The sequence below is a fragment of the Salarias fasciatus genome, chromosome 22 (assembly GCF_902148845.1).
Source record: "Salarias fasciatus chromosome 22, fSalaFa1.1, whole genome shotgun sequence".
NCBI classification, from domain to species: domain Eukaryota; kingdom Metazoa; phylum Chordata; class Actinopteri; order Blenniiformes; family Blenniidae; genus Salarias; species Salarias fasciatus.
The window spans coordinates 22,167,921-22,192,534 of NC_043765.1; the positions used below are offsets into that span (position 1 = coordinate 22,167,921).

At 46.0% G+C, this 24,614-nt stretch overlaps 1 protein-coding gene across 1 annotated transcript in view; it reads left to right on the forward strand.

Annotated features, from left to right (window-relative positions):
• Positions 1-24,614, forward strand: part of LOC115409913 (dolichyl-diphosphooligosaccharide--protein glycosyltransferase subunit STT3B-like) — a 93,293-nt gene that overhangs the window by 56,771 nt on the left and 11,908 nt on the right. Inside the window, exons 4-9 of the mRNA XM_030121248.1 lie at positions 6,089-6,154; positions 13,387-13,486; positions 15,404-15,502; positions 17,969-18,115; positions 22,329-22,377; positions 23,028-23,182. Of these exons, the coding sequence (XP_029977108.1) occupies positions 6,089-6,154; positions 13,387-13,486; positions 15,404-15,502; positions 17,969-18,115; positions 22,329-22,377; positions 23,028-23,182 (616 nt within the window). The remainder of the gene's footprint in view (positions 1-6,088; positions 6,155-13,386; positions 13,487-15,403; positions 15,503-17,968; positions 18,116-22,328; positions 22,378-23,027; positions 23,183-24,614) is intronic.

Consider the following 24,614-nt stretch of genomic DNA (forward strand, 5'->3'; position numbering starts at 1 on the left):
GCCGTTTAGATTAATCTGCGCCATCACAGTCGGTTTAAGATCCGGCGTTTGCGAAAACAGAGCTCAATGCTGCTTTTCCAATTCTCTGTGAGGATGAAAAGATTCCATTCAACCACACGTCGAGATCGCTGTGGCCATGGCGGAGGGTCGAATTCACACAACGGAGTGAATTGTCAAAGGAATGGATATTAGTTATACAGACTGAGCGGCACATAATCTGACTCCAGCTAGTTTGGGGCTAGTTGGTGACTCTACAGTGCCAGTAGGGGCCAGTGTGGCACTTTGCCACTGTTTGGCTAAAGGCGGTCTTCGACCTTCTTCTTTTAGTAAAGAAAGATACTTCAACATTTACTGTTCACTCTTCAATATAACACGGCTGATCTAAATTCATGCCGCTGAGCATAGACTGAGCTCGGCATATGATCGGCAACCGGCCTGAAGCCTAATTTGAGTTCGACTTTACTCTTGTCCCCGTTGTTTATCTTAATAAAATCTCCACAGAGATGACATTGCTCCTCCGTAGCGGCTCATCGATTAGTTGCTCCGCGGAGTGGTTGCCGTAAATCGAGGACCGGGTCATTTTACCAGCGTACGAGTTTGAGTTTGACTACCTGCAGACGATGAGAAACAATCCCATTTGGCCCCAAGTATTGAACAGTGACTTCTTTCCGTATTCGTCCCGTCCTCTTTTATCTTCATCGTGCACAAGTCTGATCTGACATGAATGTAAATTTTTCACCGGTTGTTTGGCTGAGCCACCATGAAGTGGTAATTTTTTGTTGTTGCTGCTGTAAAAATGCAAATGTGTGTAATATGAATTTGCTGTGGAAATATCCCACAGAGGTACAGACGTCTCGTCGTATTTATTTGTCGAATGGCGCTGACACCCAATGTTAGAAGGGCTAATTAGCAGGTAAAATAGGATATTCTCGGCCGCCCTCGTCCAAGGGCGGCCGGCTATCAGGCATCAATCAGCGCTGGCTCCGCTCGCCACGGGCCCTCCGGAGTGATAATAGTCACTCATAGGCTATCTGTCCGATTTCCATTTCACCTTCAAGGCGTTGTTCCGGCGCTCCGCTTGAGCGCAGAGGCACGGCGGAGGCTTTCATCCAGGCAGAAGTAGTGATGCAGGTGTTTCGTCATGCTACGCCTCGCCGCTGTTTGTCACAGTGTAACAAGCTTGGCAGTGGAGTCGCCGCTGGCTCGGAGCGAGCCTTTTATCCATCCAAGGATTCAGCCGTCCCAGTTTATGTCGCTTTGTCAAATCATGCATGGATGCACCTTGACACGTGATTTCAGGGTAGTGAGTCACTCCACTCGTGGGGAGCTCTGAGACCTTTTCTATTTTTTTTCGTAACTCGCTCGCTGTCACTGATCTGGCATTGACCTGCAGTTCAGTATCCAGGTGGCCGCCCAAGCACCGCTTGTGTGTCCACAGTTTAAGTCCCGATACAACACCGCCGGCTGTGTTTGGCTCGGCGCGGTGAAATTCCACCCGCTGGAAGAGAGCCGACGTCCTCAAACATACAGCGGATATCTGCAAGCCAAACATACTCGGCGTCTGTGTGTACACGCGTGTGTGTGTGTATACAAGCTTTTACATAGAAATGTATGTATGAGAGAAAATAAAATCCTCGCAGAAAATGAACTCCTTTTAGCACTTAGCAGGGAACAAAATGTTACAGGCGCTGCAGAGATTTTTAAATTACATTTCAAGGAAAATGTTTTCCTCTGTGCAGTTTAAAGTGGGAACAGAAGCTAATATTGTGGCGACTTAACAAAAGTCCAACTCGGTGAGAAGCACACTTTCGAATGGAGAGAAAAACCACAAGCAAACATCAAACGCCGGACAGTAATGGGACGGCGAAGCCGAACCTTCAGTAGGATACCCTGACAAAAAAAAAAAAGAAAACCTCAGGTTGGTTGTGTTCATTTCTCGAGAGAGTTTTTACAGAAAAGGTGAGGAAAGATGAAGAAAATCACAAAAATTAGTTGCGATGAGTCGGACAATGAGAACTGCAGACTCAGCAGAGGGCTGCTGTCGAGTGAATTCTGCAGGAGGCGAGTTTGAAGTGAGCTGTGGCTCTGCTCTGAATCTGGATGAAGTGCATTAGGATAAAACACCCCCTTTTCTTTATCATACTATGGTTTTCTGCCAGTGTTTGCTGGTGATGTCCCTGGTGACTCGGATCTGGGTACGATTACAAAAAGCACACCTTATAAAGTATGAATATTTCTAGGAGCTTGTCTATATTTGCATTCTTAAGCCGCATTTGTCTTTTCCTGTGTGGAATCCAGCTTCCAGAAGTTGAATTGAAATTTTCTGAAGTTGATCAGATGAGGCACTGAAGATCTCTGCATCGCTGTTTACATCTTTGACGCTTGTCCAAAAACTGTGGCAGGACTATTTGTCTCACCTCGGCGTGTGTATTAGGGTGTGTTGGAGACATCTGCTCGTTTCTGCATCATCGTAATGGCCTCTTGTCATCCCACGCGTGCGGACAATACATCTCCGAAGGAGGCAGGTGTTCCTCGCGGCGGCCGTCGCCGCCTCTTAAGGTGACGTGTCGTCACCAGAACGACAAAAAAAATGAAGAAAGAAAAAAAAAAAAGAAGAAGAAAACTCCCCCCTCTGCGCTCCGACCGCCGCTCGCGCTCTGTTCTATTTGGCAAGGGCCCTGAAAAACAATCATCCCAGCCATGCTCCACTGCTTCCTATTATCAGTCTCATTTACTCACATTTGTCTTTGCGTCTTCCTTTCCTCCTCTCCTCCTTTTTTCTTTTCCTCCATCTCGTCTTCCTTTAATTGCCTTTGTCTTCCTTTGTCCCTGCCTTTGTCTCGCCGTGTTCTGCCGCCCTTCCCTGTTCTCCCCACCTGGCTTCTATCTCTTCATTGCCCGTTCGTTTCTCTCCTCCACCCTCGGCTGTGTCTCCATCCCCCCTTCCTCTCCTCCACATGGCAGAAACTCATAGAGTGCCGTTCTCTCAAGCCTCAGCCCGATCTTCATTATCCAACTCCTTCATTTTTATCCGCTAATAACCCATTCAGCGCCGCGCCCGGTGCGCGTGTTTACCCCTCCGCCAACACACACACTTTCCATAATCTATAATTGAATCCCCTCATACACAGGAGAGTCGCTCTTTTTAGCTCCATAATTCTTTGTAACGTACACACACACATGCGCGCACACACACACACACATGCACGCACAGTGGATTTCACAGCCTCTCTTGCTCTAACCCCGTGCTCCATGCTTACATTGTTGTAACAGTAATTCCACTCTTTCTCTCAGCTCACATTTTAATTAGCTGGACTGGTATCACACTGTGAGACTTCTAAGTCTTCACAAAGGGAGCGGCGGCCTGGAGGGCGCCTGGAGGAGGGGCGCCGGGGCACCAGTTGAGCGGCGCGCTGAATGGACGACACAAGGCGGCACGCCGCTCGCTTTGGCCCGGCTTGAGTGGCAATATTATCCGAGGAGAACACGCCGACTGTTGTTTGCCTTTTCCGTCGAGATGTTTGTTGTCAGACTTAAACAATGGGAGCAAACGGCGAGCGTGGAGCGTGTCTGGGAGTGTTGGTGGCACAGCCTGTGGCGGCGGAGACGCTTTGTTTGCTGCCAGATGCGTTCCGCCGTGATGGAGTGCAATAGGTCAACCGTCGTCGTTCGCTTTTACATATCTTTGTACAAGAGTAAACATGACATATTTTGAATTTTTATTTTTGACAAGTCAAAGTCAAGGTGACTGTATTCATACCTGTGAGCAGATTTTTTTTTGTGCAGGAGCATCAGAGGACATCCACAGACATTGAAAGATTTTAAAAAAGACAGAACAAGTACAGAAGAACAAGCAATCAGAGTTATACATTTGGAATGGTCCAGTTTAGAAGGCCATTAAAATACCAGTGTAAGACTTAAGAACAAGATGTCAGGGTCTTGAAAGTGACGTAAAATCAAGAGTTGAAAATGGAATCAAAATACAGTAGAAAACCATTAGAATGCCAATATAAAAGCCTGTCAAGAACGGATTGCCTGAAGCAAAGAAGAAATGGGGAACAAACACAAGCTGTGCTCGCGAAATAGATACGAATAAACGGGTAAATAATAGTGAGGTAGATTTCAATACGTATAATGAAAAAGGTAGACATGTGCTAAAGGGAAACGGCAGCAGGGACAAAGCTGTAGCTCTGCTGTGTGGAAGGTACCAGAACCCTCTGGCTCGGGAACGGGAGTGTCCACCACTTGGGGATGGACCTGGAAAACCACTGCAGCTGTGTCGAAGAACCAGTGGCCTTTACCATTTAGTAGGAGCAATATTTACCATTGTTAATGTTTATAGCATATTTTTCTCTGGTTTCCAAAATGCTCTTCTATATTTTGTGTTTTGGCTGATTATAGTGATTACGCAGAAGAAAGATGTGCGCTCCTGTAAAATGGTTCTATCTTCTCAGTGAAAGCAAATCAGTTTTATTACATGCATCAAATACACTAATCTTGTCTGAACCATAATTTCTCATTGACACCCCCCCCCCCTCCCCGTGATCCGGTCAAGGACAGCCGAGGTCCTCCATCAGCCCTCGGCCCAGTCCGCAGCCTGGTTTTATCCACCTCACATAATCCTGCGGTTCAGAAATCTGCCCGCTGTATCCAGTCCAGTGTTCTTGTTAAGAGCAATGTGTGTTTTAGACATCTCTTTCTGTCTTACAAAATCAAGCGCCGTGTCAAATTTGACCAAGCTTTGATTTCACATGAGTGAACATTGATTGATGCCTTCAACATTGGAAATGTTTGGCAGTGCTTTCTGACAGAAAGTCGATGCAATGTAATGCTAACCGGTAGCATAACATCGGCGTTTGTGCTCACATGGAGCTCATCCTTTAAGACTTTCCTGCCGTCATCTGTTATGAGTTATGGTCTGCTTGGACGACTGTAAATGCATTTAGTTTTAATTTCAGCTTATGTTTTTCACACTGTGTGTGTGAACCTTGGTAACGTATTGATTCCTTTGTAGAGAAACTCACTCACTTGAAAGCAGAGGGCTCTCGTCCTAACTTACAGACTCAGGTCAGCGTGCAGAAAAACAACAGGTAGTCCAGGCTGTAATTATCACTGAGGCGTGGGGGGAAGGATAAAAAAATAAAAAATAAAAAAAAAATCAGACAGACATGAGCTCCGGAGGGATTAAAATCAATGATCTGGGCATGTAATATTAAAACCAACCTATCTACCATGAAGAAAAAAAAAAATCTCATCTGAGAGCGGCTTAATTGTGCTGTCACGCCAGCGTAAGCAGAGCCGCATTTCCTTCTTCCACTAACAAAAGTAAGTTCCATTCCCTAATGGGGGGAAAAAAATGAAACTCAGATCATCGCATTGTAGCGTACACAAAGGGAAACAAGCGCTCCGGGACTGCCGGTTCTTCTGTTGACGCACCTCCACCTCAAAGCGGGAAGCAACCCGGCCGATTGATCGATCGGCTGAAGCAGCCGTTTGCTTGCGGCTTTGTTTTTGAGGCGTGGTGAGACGGCCACGGTCCAGTAATCAGTGACTCTCCTCCTCAGGCAGAGCCGAATGCAATAAAGCTTCCTGACAGCGTTTTCCCCGCCCTCAGTCTCACGGGGACTCTGAGTTTGATCATCGGAAAAGGTCACCGTTAAATGCAGCCCCGGTTGGGTGTGTGTGTGTGTTCGTGCACAGGCAAGCATGTAAGTGTGTGTTTTTAAAATGTTAATGCGCGCACTTTATCAGCCCGTGGCGCGGAAGAAGAACTTGTTTACAAGTTGTTGCCGGTGGTCCCGTCTGAATCTCATCCTCTCTCTTCTCTCTCTCTACCGTGATATTTAAACCACTTTTTTTCTTTTTTTTTTTTTTTTGAAGGAAATTGTAGTATGAACCATGTCTAATAAAAAAGTGATGAAACCGAGTGAACCTTCATCAGAGGGTCCATGCTGTGGTTTTATTACAGGGAAACTTGTGTCATTTTGACAGAAAATATGTAGCCTGTATTATTTTGGTTTAGATGCAGCTACTTTACTGCTGTGGCTCTTGAATAATCTTCTGCTTTCCCATTTATTTTGTTTCTCAGGTGAAATCGGTGAAGACGGGCTCAGTGTTCTGGACCATCGGATGCTGCCTGTCCTATTTCTACATGGTAAGGAACACCGAGACTCAAACACACTGAGCACACGCTGTCTGTCCACAGGCTGACCGGAGACGGATTTATTCCGTTACAAGGAGGGTTTGACATAAATGAGTTCTCCGGCCTGCTGGTGGATTGATTTGTCTATAAAGATGTGAACGTTTCAGACCTGTTGTGTTGTTTTTCTGTTGACTTGAAAGGAAGAAATTCAGAAAAAGCATGTGAGTAGAGCTGCAGCTATTAAGATAAAGATTTTTAATGGCAGATTTTGGTGGCCTAACTACGCTAGTAGAAGCTTCTTCAAAGAAAGAAAAGCGTGTATTTAAGCATCATTGGCAAATTCTGGATTTAAATAAGAAAAATGATCCGAAATCTGTAGCTGTTTCACACTCAGCTACGCAGCTGAGTTTGCGATGTAGATAAATATTTCTAAATTGTGCCTGAGGAGATTCTTTGTCATGCGATACCTCTTCCTACTGGGAAGTTTACCGCAGCCAACTTTGTAGAAGTCTGACTACGACCCGACTTTTTCTCTAAAACTGTATCCAAACACTGTCTAGGTTCATTAACATGAGCAGACTAAAGGACAAGGAGGTCAGACTTTGCCTCTAGGTGCTGCAATTGGAAATGATTGTGTGTGTGTTTTTTTTTTTTTCAGTATTTGCGGCTCGTTGTATCCAGTCTGGACGATAAACCGTTGCCTGTGAGATGATTCTCTGTCCGGCTCTGACGTGACAGTGTCTGGAAAATGGGAGGGGGTGTTTAGTGCATTATTTATAAAGCCGGGCACAAGCCTATCAGGGGTCTGATGCAAGATAAGATTAAAACACAGTCCAGGCACTCTTCCACAGATTGTGTGTATTCATGCATGTGTGTGTGTGTGTGTGCAGATATGTTTGAAAGCACGCGCCCCCTATGAAAATCTCCAGCTTCTTGCTCATTCCCGGCTAAATCTCTGCGGCCAGCAGCGAGACAGATGTCAAATGAAACAGATTAGCGAAATCCAGCTCCATCGATCCCACTGCTTCCAAAGCAGACTGAGAACGGACCGACGAGCGAAGAGAGGAGAAAAGTGGCCGAAAGATAAATAGAAGTGGCGGCAAAACAGAACCGAGACGGACGGAGACGAAGGAATGGAGGGATGTGAAATGATGAAGGGGACGAAGGGACGGCGAGAAATGCGGATTAAGAGGACAGGAGAACAAACACATCATGAAGTGTGACTTCCGTGGCGTCTGCGACGGGAACATCCAGCCCGCACACTTCATTTTGGTTCTCATTACTGCTCCTTCTTCACTCCTGCTCGCCGTCTCCTTTCCTGATGGGAGGTTTTATGTGTCGGCACTGTCTCTGCAGCCCACCTACCGCCGCAGATATGCAGCGGAGAGCAACAAACCGGCCTTGTAAGTCTCCATTAACACCAACGAGTCACTCACCGTCTCCCTGGGTTCTGGCACACAACGCACCGCACACACACACACACACACACACACACAGGCTGATCCGCCCTCAGTCCTGACCACCCTATCACCTTCTGTTGTCAATTTAATCAGGATATAGCCAAGGCTACACTTTCCCTCGGGGCTTAATTGAATGCGACACTTGTGAGGCGGATACAGAGGCAGAGCGGGAGAGATCCCCCGCCTGGATGTTGGAATAATCAGAGGAGAGAGAGCGAGCGAGGGAGGGAGAGGACAGAGAAGGACGAGATTAAGAAGAGGATCAGAGCAGTTGGACACACTGATGGACGAGAGCCACGGAAAAAACCTCTCTGCGAGCCGAACAGCGTCCTCCTTTCAAAGCCTCCAGGGGTGAGGGTGGAGTGAAGGGGAAAAGCAGCACAGTCCCAGAGCGAAGCCTCCCCGCCGCAGCAGAGCAAACTGTAACATCAGGTTATGTCAAAAGCTCTTCTGCTTAATAAGAGTTTGATTAAATGTTTTGAGCACCAGGCCCCTCAGGTGACGTTTTGAAAGAAGCCGCAGAGTTTGACTTGTTAGCCAGCCTTATGGGCGTTTGGTGTCAGTCGCTGTTATTGGTGATGGGTTGCTGGGTCCACCTCTCTGTCCCGCGGATCGGTATACGGTTATGTAGAAGCACCGACAGCGCTGTTATTTCATTATGCTGCAGACGGAGTGGAATGTTCTAGCGATTCTAATGAACTGTAGCCTTTGCACAGGATGTAGCCTGGAGTTATCAGCGTCATAGTATGCAGCAGACACAATAATCCGGCGTGAAAATGATCTGTTAAACCTTTCTTGCCCCCCCTTGGAGACTTAATGCACTCGAAAGCATGTCTGATACTGGAGAGAAAAACAGTCAAAACTTGAGTCCAAGAATAGAACAAGTATTTTAAAGTCATTTTATATTCAGTATGTGATTGATCTTTCAAGCACAGTCGCTCTTCTTCATACTAGGACTCGCACTCACACAGTTGCTGTCTATAAAGCTTCAACATAATCCCAATACGGGGTCATTGAACTTGTGTCTGGAACCACGAACCACACCAGTACATTTGTAATTGCATAATTTTAACAAAATATATTCAAAAACTGTTCCTGCTTCTGATGCATATGAGAGTAAACATCTGAGGCTGAATCAAAACCCACTTTAAATCAAAGCAGACAGTTTGAACTTTTTGGTCACGGTGTAATTTCAAGTCGAGGCAGCCACATTTTTCAGGCGTAATGATATGCATTTGAAGACATCCAAACCACCTCAGAGTGTTAATCACCCACAGAGTCATGGCTGGGATTGAAGCGGGCCGTGTAAATAGTAACAGAACAACACTGGTTTTCATCCCCGATGAACGATCAGGACACCTAACAAGAGCGTGTCTGTTGGAAACATTTACAAGCAGGCATGCATGCACCCACACTGACTTAAAGCTCCACTTTTGTTGAAGCTTCACACTAATAAAACGGATTGGCGAGCCCCATAAAATAAAACATAAGGAGTCAACGTTCTGTATAGTTTTCCATTCAGTACCGATATAGACCCTGGAATTGTATGTGACTTTCCAGAACTTCAGAGAAAGTGAGTGATGGCCGTCCACGTATAGAGACACTATAGAGAGCGCAGCCTCCTTCCTGTTGCAGGCCTGGCTGTCCGTCTTCTCTTCAGAGCGGCCTCGTGGTCATCAGATAAGCCTGGTCTGAAATGCTGAGCGATAACAGCTTAAACACTGGGCTCTGAACATTTTCTGATTCCTGCCCTCTGCAGTTAACCCCGCCACTCCGAAGAGAACGGCTCGGTGTCTGAGCCATAAATTTCAAACGGCGGCGCTCACATTCTCACATACACACCGCATTGGACTGTATTTTTTTTTTCCCCCCCAAGATCTTTTCATGTGTCTAGAAGGCTGTTTTATCCCATTCGTGTTTTCATTAAGTACATTGTGTACTTGAAGCTCCAAGTAAAATAGCAATCAAGTTGCATTGTGTTGCCGGTGCTGAATGGTGGACACTGATTCCATCTCTGTGTCATATCGACCTTCACACGCTGCTCACTTGTTCTGGGTGGAACAGAATGAGATTTCTATTCATCCAACGCTCCTGTTCTGGCACCAAGAATCACATCGTCGTTTCGCCGTTTTGATCCAGATTGAAATTACACCTGGCCCTCGTCAACGTGTCATTACTGTCACTGTGGTCTAATTGAGTTTCTGGCTGCTGGAGTACGGCCTTTCAGCCGTGTTCACACTCGCGATGCGTCGGTTTTGTTTGTGTTGACACTGGCAGCAAAAAGTTTGTACGCAAAAGAGCTAATTGAGCAACTGCTTTGACAAATATCTGCTATAGAACTTCCGCTGCGGTTGGTTCGTTTGGACTAAATGCACTCGTTGCGTTGTTTTGACGATGTTTTTACCGGCGAAGCGTCACACGGGAAAATATGTAAATAGAGTGATAAGTGGTGATAATGATCCATCGTGCACATATTTGCTGATTAAATGTATTTAGTAAATTTTGGGGGTGTTGAGCTTCTTCGCCGCTCTTGACGTGATCAGTCATATTCATCCATTCACACGCCGTGCGGTGTGTGAGCGCAACGTCGGGAGCTATTTGGAGTTCATCATCCTCCCCAAGGACTCTCAGGCAATAGGCAGAGATGGAAATTTCCCCTTCAACTTTGTGAGTTAAGGACTTGTTCAATCAGCATCCAGGATTTTGCAGAATCCTGAACATCGGCTGCAAAACAAATGTACGTCAGACGAGGTGATTACTCGTTTTTATATATTAGTCTGACTTTGACCTGAATATTGCTCCTACAACAACATGCTCACGATCTATAGACTCAATATTTGTCGGTCTTCGTAAAAAGAGTCGGATTGCACTGGAGTGGTTTGAAAAGATCCTGAGAGACAATTTTATGGTGTGTATTCAGTTTCGGATCACTGTTCTGAATTTAATGCAGGAACTTCATCAGGTGCTGTTTTAATCACATGAATTCAGATGTGGTGTTGAAGATCATTTTCACACTTTTATAGGTTTGGTCCAGTTCTAACAATCCATGGCGCGATTTCTACAAATTACTGCGTTTGTGGAAGTGCGAATGTTGCCGGGTGAGCAGCAGACCGACGGAACGGGTCTGTTTGTTAATCAGTTCTCTTCTTACTTCTGTGCAAACCCTGCTGCGATTCAACCCGAGTGTGAAGGCGGCGGGGACACAGGCCTTTTAAAATGCCACACACCGAACGCCGCGGAAGGGCTGCGTCCTCACTGCAGACTGTAATTAATGCACACAGTGGAGGAATCCATGCTGCTGATTTGACACCCTGCTTTCTTTCTTTCCATAAGCTGTATGTGACTTCTTAGCTGGTAGAAATACATCTCCACCTTCGGTACGAGAGAAGAGTAGGATATCCAATGTTCCACAAACGCCTCATGGCATTTTTTACTGCTTCTAAAAGATCTTCAGAGGATCAGGAGCGACTTCAGTGTCTTTCTCAAGGACACTTGGACATATCAGCTGGCTGAGATGGTGATCAATCCCTCCGATCGCTGCTCCAGATGTCTCTCTGCTCCCAGCATCATTAGCTCCTCGGCGTTCACGGATTTCTTTGAGTTTCTATTGTCGAGCGCAGCGTCCAGTCCCTCCCCTCCTCTCCATCTCAGTTTAATGACAGCCCTTAAAAGAAAAGTTTTCTGAGTCAATAATGCTCCTCACTAACGTCACAGAGCCTCACTCAGACGGATCGATGTTTTAAAGACCTCTTTTATTAGGTTTGCTCCTCAGAAATGCAGGTTGTTGTTTTTAAAATCTGTAGAAGACGGTTTTATCCCTCCCACATGTTGGGAAAAAAAAAAAAGACGTTTTAAACTAGCCGCAGTTTGCATGAGAGGTTTTAAATACATGTGCCAAATGTTGTGAGGGGAATTGAATTTTTTTTTATTTTTTAAACACTCCTCCGCACTTTTCCACACAACCCTCTCACTCCTACTCTGCATCTTCAGTTTTCCTGAGTTTTTATCATGCTCCCTCACAGAACATTATCCTCACAGCCCCGGTGTTTTGCGGCCGAGCGGTGCAGCCGGTCGCCTCTTCTCTCGCTGCTCCCTCAGTGTTATGTTTTCAATTAGTTTCCAGTCAGTCAGCATCAGTGGCTTTATCAGCCGTCCCTGTGTCAACACTGAAAATGAGTCTTAAATTGAAGTCGTAGCTGGTATTCATTCAAGTTACGGTTCACATGCTACTAATTGGCTGTCACCATCTGAAAGAACAGATGCAAATGACTGCCAAAAGATAATTGCACCGGCGAGCAACTTATTTAGAGTTTTTTTTTTCTTTCGCTCTCTGCTTTAATGTGGGATATTAATGGTTTTATCAATTAGACATGGCGGGCTGTTTTTTTTTTTTTTCATAATGAACGCTCTTTTCACCGTTCTTAGCAGGTGCAATGAGGCTCCTTCTGACAAGCTGTTGTGAATAAAGGATCAAACAGTTTTTGTGTATAATCATCTCTGCTGTTTAATTCACCCCTTGCCACTGTGTCTGCCTCTTTTTTTTTTTCTTTTTTTTCCTCGGTTTTTGCATTTTGGCGCCTCTCAGTTCTCCTCTCCTTCTTCCTCTCTGAAAGCCGTGCTCTCTCTCAGGTTTCTTTGGCTCTTTCCTCCAGTGTCTTTTGTCTTTCTGAGCAGTGTTCAATACCGGCAATTGAAAAGTTGTCAGCCATGTTTTTTTTTTTTTTTTGCAGAGTCGCTTTATGCCCCCCTCTCCAAATCGAGTAATAAGAAACAGTGTAATTTTTAGTGGTGCTTTTAAAGTTATTGTTGCATCTCATGCATGACTGTCTGGTTTTAATAAATTCTGTATTTGTATGGTTTTCATGCCTGCAGAAAAGCTAGTTGAACTTTATATTGTTTAAATGAGTTTATTCAAACTGTTTGACGGGGTTTTTCAAACTCTAGGATTCTGGGACATGCCTTTTCTTGTCTTTTACAACTTAATTAGTAATTAGTCATTTATTAGATGCATGATAATGAATGTAAATGATAAAATGGCTTTTTGTCCAAAGCCACATTTGCATTCTGAAAATTTCATATTTAGAGGTATTAAAAATTCAGAATCTAGCATCAGAAGAGTTTCTTTATGGATCCCAGTAGAAGCTCTCATCTCATCAGAAGTGCTTTGGGTTCAAGTCTGGATCTGGCTTTTGTGTGTGATAAAGCATGAGATGGTTGGATGGATCCCAACGGCTGTAAACAACAAAATCTTTTCATTCTGGCACTATTGGTCTGATTAAAAAAAAAAAAAAAAAAAGTCTGTGGTTTGCAGAAACATTTCCAAAAAGCTTCTGTTTTAAAGCTGGGAGATTAAAATAGAGTTAATCGTTAAATCAGAAGTGTCCAACAGCCTGATTTCAACCATCCACATTGAGTGTGAGCCCTGAAGTTCCAGGCTGGAGCAGCTACAACTGTCCATAAACACACCGCAAGCAGAAATCCGTCATCGAACACAAAGAAGAAAAGTCTTTCATGGGTTTCCCAGGCAGATCCTGCATGTTGCTGCTGTTCATCACGAGGCTTTGTGTCTCGGCCGGACTTGGTTTCGATTAGCTTTCCTCATTGATGCGGGGCTGACATCCCTCCCGCAAAGCTAATTTATAGCATTTTAACAGGAAAGCTCCCACTCTGCAGGGGAAAGGGGGAAAAAAACACCCAACCACTCAAAGAACAATTGATCATGTGGGTTTCCGATAGCTGAGAAACACTTCCTGATGCGTCGTTGTGTGTGTGTGTGTTTTGCAGGTGTCGGCGTGGGGAGGCTACGTGTTCATCATCAACCTGATTCCCCTGCATGTGTTCGTGCTGCTGCTGATGCAACGCTACAGCAGGAGAGTCTACATCGGTGAGGCGTGCGACTTATTAAAGCCGACACTAACTTTCAGCGTGCGACGCGACATTTGAAACTCCCCCACACTCAGCGGCGGCGGCGGCTATGAAGCCGAGCTCGCGTTCGCACTCGTTTTTCCTCGCCGTCTCCCCGATGCCTCTGCATTTAAATCTGAAACGAGCTCCCCCGTTCCTCTGCTCACGCAGCGCAGACTTCCACACAGTGAATACCTAATATTCATTCAGTCACCGTCCATCCATTTTATGTATTTCACTAAATTTTATATTTATGTTGTTTTGAGAAACTTGTGAAAATGTAGCAAGATTGCATTAAACCGTCACATTTCATCACATTTTAACTCGGTGCTGAGTCGTTGCTTCGAAACTAAACCAAGTGTTGAAATGTAAACTTGTACAGTACCAGGGAAAAGACAGTTTTTGTCTTAGCACAGGAGTGTCAAACTTTGACGTTTTTTGTTTGAAAGAAGCACCATTGCCGGTTTATAAACCACCTGAAATAATCCCAATCTGAAATCCTTTCCTTCCCTACAGAATGCTGCCGGCAAAAAAAACCCCTCTGCATGATTTCGCAGACTCATAAAATGGCTTTCATGCCGTCGATATTCTCCAGCCACAAGGCAGCCAGCTCCCTCTGTATTTCCCCAGTACTTTCAGTAATCAGAGGATTAGAAGAGTAATGGAAAAGGACTGTTCACTGTGTACCAACCCCACTTCTGCTCACTTCAGCTGATGGTCTCAAACACATTAACAAGGCGAGAGTTTCCACAGATTCACTCTTCAAAAGGCTCACCTGGTAATTGAGAATCATTCAAGCTGACTTTAAAGGGTCTAGGAAAGAAAAAAAAACCCTTTCTGATGTAGCGTAATTATATGTTTATCCATCCTGTGTTTTATGGTATTGTTTCTTTTCGGTTCGTACATGTTTTGTCTACACACTGGCACCTGGCAAAATAGATCTTTATCTCAGTGAGACTCTTGGTGAAATAATGTTGAAATAAAGCCACAGAGAACAACGTCACAGCTCGGGGATCCTTCAGTTCCCTCAGACATCTGCACATTGGAGTCGAGCCTTCACCTCGCAGCAGGCGCTCCCGATGTGGTCGAAATGAGTGGTGCCATGTCAAGTATCATCTCTGCATGATGAGACGCCGCTCCTGCAGAATCGACAAAGCGTAGTCTCTGAGAGCGTTCGGAGATGAATAACGGCCTCTTCATCGTGAAGGGGTTTCTGGCCCGGGCTGCGGGACGAGCTGGGAAACGTTCCCGCGGCGCCACACACATTCAGACGTCAGAAGTAGACGTTCGCGCACCTGCCTCCCGTCCGCAAATCAAGTCCTCGCTCTTGTTTCCAGAGCCAGGTGTCGCCGTTACAACTTGGTAACGTGACAAAAAAAGGAAAAATAGAAAGTCCTTGTCTAATAAAACGCCTCGCAGTCTGTGTTCCCTCTCAATTCATCTCGCTCTGTCTTGAGTCAATAGCAGCTGTGTGAAGAAGAGATAGCTGAGGGCGGTCACAACTACTTCAAAAAAGAGGCACACTCTTCAGGAAGAGTATGAAATCTTAATTAAGCTGGTGCGTCTGCGAATCGGTTCCCCCCAGCTACAAAGGTGGGAGTTTGACTGTTCTCGGCACCGCCGTCTCACTCCAGGCCTCCCCGCCACACTGCGCCGAGCCAGCTCCCATTTTCTCAGTAAATGACATTAGATGAGGTATTTTGTATTTACTGCCTCTGAGGTACAACAGTGAAAATCAATAGACTTTAAATACCACTACTGAGGTTGATTTCCCTGAGAGGGACCCGAGCTGGGGTGAAGCAGGGGAACAGCGCTGCTCTGTTTTAGTTTGATAGTTTGGATTTCTGCCTCTCCATGCACTGCTTTTCACACGTTTCTTGTGTTTTCTCTCTCGCAGCTTACAGCACCTTCTACATCGTGGGGCTCGTACTGTCCATGCAGGTCCCGTTCGTTGGCTTCCAGCCAATCCGGACCAGCGAGCACATGGCGGCAGCCGGTGAGTTCCCCGCCCTCGCTCTCTGCGGTGTGACCGATCCGGCCGATTCTCCCTGGAAGAGCAGGTTTCCTACCAGGAAGATTCACCGTGAATGTCAGCTTATCTGACAGTGCAGGCCGCCGCCTCTGGAAAATGTTGTTTATATTCCAAGATGTCATACTCAGAAGTCACAGATACCTGAATACTCCGGCCTGGCTCGCTTTGAAAGTCCAGAGACTCTGAGTCTTATTCCTGCGACATGCTGTGCTGTTTTCTGCCATCGCAGACGAAAGGAACGATCTTGGAGGAATTGTGGCGATTACTTTGGTCTTGGCTCTAAATCGACGGTCCTGTCAGATAAGTTCAAGTCGTGGACTTCAACCTCCCTTTGTAAAATTGGCATTATCGAGGTTGGCCTCTCTCTCTGAGCCGTGGTCGCCTCAATATTCTCCTTCTCCTCCTTTTGGAGCCAGAAGGGCGCGGTCGAGTAATACCACTGATGACCTGTGGGGGCAGTGTTGTGCAGTTTAGCTCATGTTTGACCAGTAAAACCAACAAAGAAGAAGCAGAAGCAACAATAACATCTTCAAAACAAACTCTCGTCAACCAAATTTAAATACTACCAGGGTCACAAATACTTATTTTTTCATCTAATGTTCAAGTAATTTTATTTCAACCAAATGCTTTTATTTATCTAAATCAGCTCTTGTGATGCTCACCACCTCTGATGATTTAGCTCCATCCCTAAATGAACCCATCATGTTGTTTTACCCTCGAAGAAGGATTACAGCTTCGTTCTCCCTCTCTCGCTGCGTTGGAGCTTCGCCTCCTGTATAATTCAGCAGAACTCCCAGTTTTCTGTCCGTGTACAGTGATTGAGGAGGAATAAACAACATCGTTATCTGTAGAAAGATTTAAATCCGAAGCTCGGAGTTGCCAAATGAGATCTGGCAACTCTGAGAGCTTAATTGAACTTTTTTTTTTCCCTGAAAAAGAATTGTGCAAATATTTTTGATGCAGACTCATTTGAGCATGTTTTTGGTGTGTAAACACACAAGCGGAATGTATTTGTGCTCGAGGCAGCTCTTATTAATATTTTCATGAGTGATTCTGTGATCTAACCTAAACTAACCGTTCAATCGAGGTGAGGTGTTGGGCTTGTGTCAACTAACGCCGACGTCTCTCACAAGGAGCTCGAACTGCTTTGAAATTGCTTTCGTCTTAAGCCTGTAAAGAGTCTTCTTTTATAAGTCACACAAAGTAATTGAGCAGACAGTCTGTCTGGGTTTTTTTTTTTTTAATGCAAGGACACACTGAGAGTGCAGTGTTTCCATGTCGATCCACCCGGGTGTGGAAGGTGAAGACCGACTGCCGTTCTTCCTCTAGTGAAAGTCTGACTCTCCGACCAGCGGACGCACACGTTTTGAGATTTTGCAGGTCCGAGCGGGAATCGAATCCCTCGGCGCCGCCGGCGTTCAGTCACGCTCGGTCTGCGGGAGAACATCCAGAATACATCCAACCAAAGCAGAGCGGAGGAAGCGGCTTCGCCCATATGGGTCCAGAACTTTAAGTACTTTTTATTTTGGCTGGTGGTTCGTTTATTAAAGCTTGTAGAGTATCACTTCTGGAGAGTGTGCCCATCTGCTGCCTGACAGCACGGATGGGTGCGTGCGTACACCGAGGATTGTCGCGTTCGTTTACAGCTGTTGGCAGCTTTAGGAAACTAAGCAGCGACTTTTTTTTTTTTTTTTGTGAGGGATTCGCTGAACACAGCAGGTGCATATTGAAGTGTCCCTGTATTCCTGGGTGTCTGCAACACAAACAGCGTTACGAGAATCTTTGAAGCAGCAGCAAAGAAAAAAACCCTCAACTTCTCTGCAAGTGTGTTTTTTTTTTTTTTTTTTTTTTTAAATGTCGTCGGAGTAGCAGCTGCTCAAAACATCTGGCGGTTGCATTCATGGCGCACAGCAGGGGAAGGGTGGTGGGGTGCAGCGGCGAAGGAGCCACGGACCTGTCGGTTCCGTGGAGACGTTCGCCCCCGAGGCGGCGGCGGAGAGCGACAAGCGTGTTAGCGCGATGGCGGCTCTCCGGGAGACGGCGAGAGGCTTCAACCCTGGAAGTGGGCGAGACCTCCTGTGGGCGGCGGGCGGACCGCCGGGGGAGTGAGGAGAGAAACCAGGCCACCCTCTGGCTTCTCCAAAACTGTATCCTGGATCCGCCTCCGAGGGAAGCGAGACGGATGGAGGAGAGGAGAGCGACCGGAAGGGCTTACTTACGCAAATCTGTCTCGTGCTTTTCCAGTCTGCCGTCCTGCGGTATTTCTCTTTCCGCTTCTCGGCGAACAGCCGAAGGGACTATCGCACGCCGCTTTGTGGAGGATGCCGCCAAACCCCTCTTTGTACCCTGCAGGACGCGCCATCAATCACAGCCTCCTCAAACATCCGTCTGTTTGCTCACTCTTTTCACTCCCGCCTCTCTCCCTCTCAGGTGTGTTCGCGCTGCTCCAGGCCTACGCCTTCCTGCAGTACCTGAAGGACAGGCTGACCAAACAGGAGTTCCAGACGCTCTTCTTCCTCGGAGTCTCGCTCGCCGCCTGCGTGGTCTTCCTCACCGTGATCTATCTCACATACACAGGTCTGTACCTCCTCCATATTTGATGCTGAAGTGCTCGGCGTGGCTCTTGACGTTGGGAGTTTGCGCGGCGGCTTCACCTCGCCGCGACTCCGCTGAAAGTCGGGTGAAACATTCACATCCAGACATCTGGGATTCCGCGTCAGACATTTCGATGGCAGTTTAGAAGCCAAATTAATTGGGGGGGAAAAAAAGTCTCAGAAGATTCATTTGGAGTCAAAAAAAAAAATAAAATCATTAGCTGGAGCCGTTCTCGTCAGCAGTTATCAGTCAGCGAAGCAGACTTGGCGGACGAGGGGATTTCTCATTACTCAGTATGTACTTTACACAACATAAACAAACAGCTAAATCAGCACGGGCCAAGATCAGAAAGAGGAACAATTTGAACAGAAAAGAAACTTAAATCGTGCTTTAATTAATGTTCCACCACCAAACAGCTTTTGTTGTTTCGGTTTCCTCAGCTGTGTGCGCTAAGTTGCTCTTCATCACCTGCCACAAAAAAAACACATCCAATAATAATAATAGTAGTAATAATGGCTGTTTCCATGAAAGCCAAGGCTGCAGTTTCATCGTGTACCATCTGAGAAATTAGATTGTTGACAACAGAAAATTTGTGAGCACAACCCGAGATGTGTTAGCATTTGATTCAGGTAAAGCCTGCAGTGATATTTCTGTTAAAAAGCACCCTGCTGGGTTGTGTAGTCGCGCATGCAAATCAAACACAACAATGCAGATTTGGCAGTTTGAATCTCTGCTTTAGTCCTAATAAGACTGTAATTTACAGATAATAAGACGGAGGATGGTAATGAATTCACTCCTGTCTGTGAATTAGCATAATATGGAATAATCTGCTCCGCATTTGGCTGAGAGATGGTGAATAACTCGACTTTTGTGCGAAGATCAGTCGTCTGACAGTGATCCAGATCTGGGATTTCAGCCACATTATTTTATTTTTTTTCCAGCTAAAAGTTACAGTGAACTCATCCACCATCCCCTGATAGTCTGACCTGAACCCCCCCCCCCACCCCCAGCGGGCTGCTAATCAGCGCTCTGTTTGTCCAAAAATTAAATCTGGAAGGCAGAGGATAAACAAGTCTAGTGCTGCAGCCACACATCCTGGAGAACTCGTGTGGTTGGAGGATTGTTCCTTCAGCGAGTGGCTTTTTGTGTGTGTGTGTGTGTGTGTGTGTGTGTGTGTGTGTGTGTGTGTGTGTGTGTGTGTGTGTGTGTGTGTGTGTGTGTGTGTGTGTGTGTGTGTGTGTGTGTGTGTGTGTGTGTGTGTGTGTGTGTGTGTGTGTGTGTGTGTGTGTGTGTGTGTGTGTGTGTGTGTGTGTGTGTGATGTGTTTTGACCGGCCCGCTTGAACCCTAATTAGTTGCAACCAGCTGGTCGAACTCTGTCCCCGTTAATGTTTCTCTTCATTATTTCACACCCGGGCGTGCGGCCGCCGCACGCCGCTCGGCGTTTCAGCCTCCCGCGCTGTCTCGTTGCCGTTTATTGATGTTATTTGTCTCCCGGTGAAGCGTTTGATTCAGGGGGACGCGCGCACGGCACCTGCAGACGGAAAACACTGTGATCACAGGAAATGCTGAGAGAAATCCGACTTCTCATGCCAGAATGCCGGGAAGCAGCGTTGTTTGCGCGTGTACTGGTGTAGTCAAGGCTAGTAAAGGCAAATTTTCTTGCAGCAGAGGAGCACAAACACTCTGGAATCTCTCTTTTTTTTGGACTCACGTGTGCTTTAGAACTATTTACAACATGTGCAAGCACTGAGTGTTTTGAAAGCTGTGCTTCAGAGCCTTTAAATGTTGTAAATTTGCAGTTTTTGTATAAATTATGAAGAATTGCAAATTGTTTTTGGAAACACACCAGTTCTGACTATCTTACCAAACGATGTATGTGTATATAGACTGTAAAATGAGAGCTTCAGTACTGTCTCGAGCTTTTCCGCAGCATGCTGGTCGTCTTCTCCTGGCTTCAGATGCCGCCTCGGTGCCGTTCAGTGGCTTCATGCGTCTCCTTGTGAAGTGTTTGGTTCCAGGTGGCCGCGTTCAGAATCCTGACTTATTTGAAGGTCACACAAGTTTTCGGAAGCGTTATTCTGGAAATGGCTTTTTCACCACACAATTCTCTTTTGTAAACACTCCATCTTCGCCCGTCTCTACATATTTGCCGCTCCCTCCTTCGGTCGCCACAGCCGGATTCTGTAAACAGTTGCCAGGCCTTCCCACGGTGGCGCATGACTGGCGTCCTCGGCGGGACCGAGCGATCGCCCGTATGCACGTGCAGAAGTCCGCGAGCTTCATCTGGTAAACGCTGTGATCTGTCAGCCATCTGAGCGCCGCGGCGGGAGTGCGTGGCGTGCCAGCTCCGAGGAGCAGAGAGTGGGCACGTCTCACTCCGAGCTGCCAGACTTTCTCATCTTCCCTTCAGTCGCCGGGCGGCGGCTCTTCAATATTTTCAACGTGGAGCCAAATATCGATTGTTTTAAAATCGGCGTCGTCCTTCAAATCCCCTCCCCAAAATGTCTCCATCCCACTTTAAATGCTTCCCCCCTCTTCTGTCTGGACTTCCTTGGGTTTTGATCTTCCTTTTTAATATATAAATTGTATCGATTACAGCTTCATTTTGATTAAGCGCATTAGTCACGATCCCTTTTTTTAAGGAGCCACAAAACGGCGTGACGCAGCAGCCGCCGGCCCGTCCCAGAGCGCGTCAAGCGTGCAGCGAGCGAGGCTTTTGTCGGTCTCGTCTGCGCACGTGTGAGTGTGCGTGCACGTGTGTGTGTGTGTGCGCGAGAGTGGCTGCGAGAGCCTCAGGCAACAGTTCAGAGCTGGAAATGTATTCCAGATCAAAGCCCAACCAAAATAAGACATTTGTATGCGCACATAAAATGCCCCTGTGCAGTCTCATTTGCAGCTTAAATGGTTTCAGTTACATTTATAAACAACTCAATTTCAGTAATTAAGTAGCATCAATAGAATACATTTTCACTATTGACACGTCTCCAGCCGAAGTTTCGTGTCTTCTTACTTTCTTTTCAGGTATGTAAGAGCAGAAAACATGGCTCTATAAAGTAAAAATGAATATTTATGGTTCTTGAAATCTATATTCCAGCTGGTATCCTCACTGTTACAGTCCAGCACTTTTTAATCCCACATATAACGCTGCAAGGATGGATTTTTTTTTTAATCGAATCTGGAAAAAAAAAAAAAGTTTTGAAGAATACGGTGAACGTATAATCATTAAAGTAATAATTAAGAATTATTTCCTGGAGGGAAAAAAAAAAAGGTTTCAAGCTGCTGTGATTACTCAATCTGTTTATGTGGTTATTAGCAAAACTTAGAGCCGCCGCATAAGCGAGTCTCTCAAGTTTTTAACGGCTGAAGATTCTTAAACGCACCTCATTTGCATAAGCTTGCATCAAAGAGAAGTTTTTTTTTTTATTCCTTTTTATTTATTCATTCTTTTATATAAGGCACCGAGAGGTAGTGAGGGAGACGCTCCGTCTGTATCTGACCTTTTCTCATCAATGAACTCCCTCTAATCACCCAGTTAAAGACGTAAAGACAAAAAGCTGTTTTTTTTTTCAGACAGAAGCTGGAACCAGACGGTGCTTCAAGGAACAAAATAAATCATCTTTTCAAGCTGTGAAGAGATGCTTCAGATCCGCGCAAGTGTAATTAAAAATAAGTCTTTAATAAACTTGTGATTTTTTTTTTTTTAGATTTCCTGGTTTTTAAACCACCTGAGAAGAAACAGAAATCCATCAGATTGTATTGTTGCGAGTGGTCAATAATTCTACACACCAACTCTCAGCGCTTTCAAGGAAAACTTCTCCTTGTTTGTCTTCACATTAATATTAATGATTGCAGAAAGGAACATAAGATCAGGAAGTTCAGAAAGTAGTTTTCCAACAGAATATTGATGTGATTTGTTTCTTTTTCCCCCTCCGACTGACAGCCGGTCAGCTGACTGCAGACATCCGTTCTTGCGGCCCTCAGGCCGTCTCTGTATTTATTGTGTTTGTTTAAAGTGCACCGTCGGGTTTGACTCTTCCTGTAAATAAACGGCGAGCCGGGCCAAATTAGAGTATTTAGGGAGCGCTTTGCAGAATTCTCGCAGTGGGTTACGGCGTCGTGGCGTTCATCGTCAGCCTCCGCTGATCGGAGCGTGGAAAGACGAGCCCCTCCTGATCGACTGCCTTGTGTTTCCAGGATACATCGCTCCGTGGAGTGGCCGTTTCTACTCTCTCTGGGACACCGGGTAAGCTCTGCCGACCTTCACGCTCTCTATCGACGGAACACTTGTTCAATCGAGTGCATGTGAGCGTTTTCTGAGGCCGCAGTAAACTCCTCCTCCCCCCCCAGTTCTTCTGCAGCGTCCCAGAGGGCTAAACAGCCGAGCGCCGACTGTGTTGAAGTGTTGTCTTTCCTCCAAACAGCGCCGGACACCCCGTGTGCTCCCAGCGCCCTGCAATGTGTTTGATTTCCACCTCGGTCTGCTGACTGAAGCACTACGGGATCTTCTTGGGTTTTTTTTTTTCCTGCAGTCTGATAGCGATTCCTCAACACGCCGTGTGTTCTCTCTCTCTCCCAGCTGCAATCACAAAACACTTGAGAGAAATATTTAAGACGGTATAGAAGCTGCTGTGTTGCTGTATGACGGCTCATAATGAAGAACAAAGAGGGAGCACGGCTAAGAGAAAGAGCATTGCTCATCAGTAGTGCTAAATTTGTTCATATTTTACCACCAGCGTGAGGAGGGGGGGGCTAAATGATCTCCTTTCCCTCATAATTCTGGAGTTAATCAGGAGGATCTATTGTATAATTTGTCTCAACACTCCCAAAGCGCTGCGCTCGACATGAATTACATCCTGTCTGTCTTTGCCTCCCCCCCCCCCTTCCCTCCTACAGCTACGCAAAGATCCACATCCCCATCATAGCGTCTGTGTCGGAGCACCAGCCCACGACGTGGGTGTCCTTCTTCTTCGACCTCCACATCCTGGTCTGCACCTTCCCGGCGGGCCTCTGGTTCTGCATCAAGAACATCAACGACGAGCGCGTCTTCGGTAAGTCCTCACGGCGTGCTCAGGCTCCGCTCGCTCCGGACCAATATTTCTGCTGCCGACTTAGTGAGGAGGTGAAGGTGTTCTGGAAGTGCAAAAAAAGCTCCAACAAAAGCATTTAACACTGTAGAATTAAACCGAAGGAAACCTACAAAATGTGTAGAATCATTCAGAAAAGCACAACAAAATGTACAGAAAGCACTAAAAAGTTTGCAGAAAACACTCCTAAGTTCACATAAAGTACTGCAGTGTTCAGAAAACACGATTCCTGCCATCAGCAGGTGTGAATTTTGTCATGTTTTCTTGACTTTGTGTTGAGTTAGTGCTTTAGTTGTGGCGTCTTGCTCCACCAGATGCATCATATTTCTGTCACTGGCATTAAAGACTTCAAAGCTGTTTATTTATATCGGACAGCAGGTGCAGGACACCACTTGATTGGCTTGAATTTTTTTCGAGCGGCCAGTTTTTTGTTCTCCGCTCACTTTCACGCACTCCCGCCGACCTTATCAGCCGCTCATTTCCCCCCCCGTTTATGAGGACCGGCTCTTTATGGACTCCTCCAGTCGACAGGGCGTCTGACACCAGTAAATTCAATCTCATCCTTTTACGCTGCCAGGAGTCTGCATGACTGTCCGTTCTGTGTCCGCGCTCGCTCTTTATTTTCCCCATAATCCACCAAGAACCCAAGAATTAGTTCTTGAAAAGCTCGTGTATAAATGAGTCGGCGAAGCCTCGTCCCTCCAGCAGAGAGATTTTCATCCTGTGGCAGATTTGAAAGGTTTGTCAAATTTTATTTTTCAGATATAAGTGCGTGCTGGATGAAAATATTTTCTTTGAGTTCCCAGAGTGGAGTAGTTGGATAGAAGTGGTTCCTAAAAATGAATATTCACCAGTGTTTTTCAAAGCAGCCTCACTCTGGAAGGTCAGAGGTCGCAGGATGCAGGTGGGACACGCAGCCCCTCCTGTTAGCAGCCGCTGATCCACAAAACATGATTTTCCTGTAGACTGTTCATGAATTTGTTTCATATTGAATAATATATGAACTTTACTTCTGGAATAATGGGTATTGACAGAAAAAAACTGTCTTTATTTCTTAAATATGTCGCTTTATCCGTCGGAGCCGCTCCGAATGTGCCGTCCATCTGCCCGTCCGTCCGGACTGAAGCCTCCCAGCAGCCGCCGGATGAGCCGCCGTTAAATTTCATTGAAAGGATAACTCAGCCGGGAGTTCCACGTCCAGCCCGAGCTTGGAAGCGCTCCAGCTGTCCTTCATCTAATATTGTCTGCCGAGAGAATAAATGGCACTTTTACTTTCAGAGCCACATAATTACGACATTACAAGTCATTCATTAATTGTCACTTTCAGTGGGATAGTCCTTTAATCACCAGTTGTTCTGCTGTTAGTGTCAGTTTTGTGATGTATTATTTGTTAAAG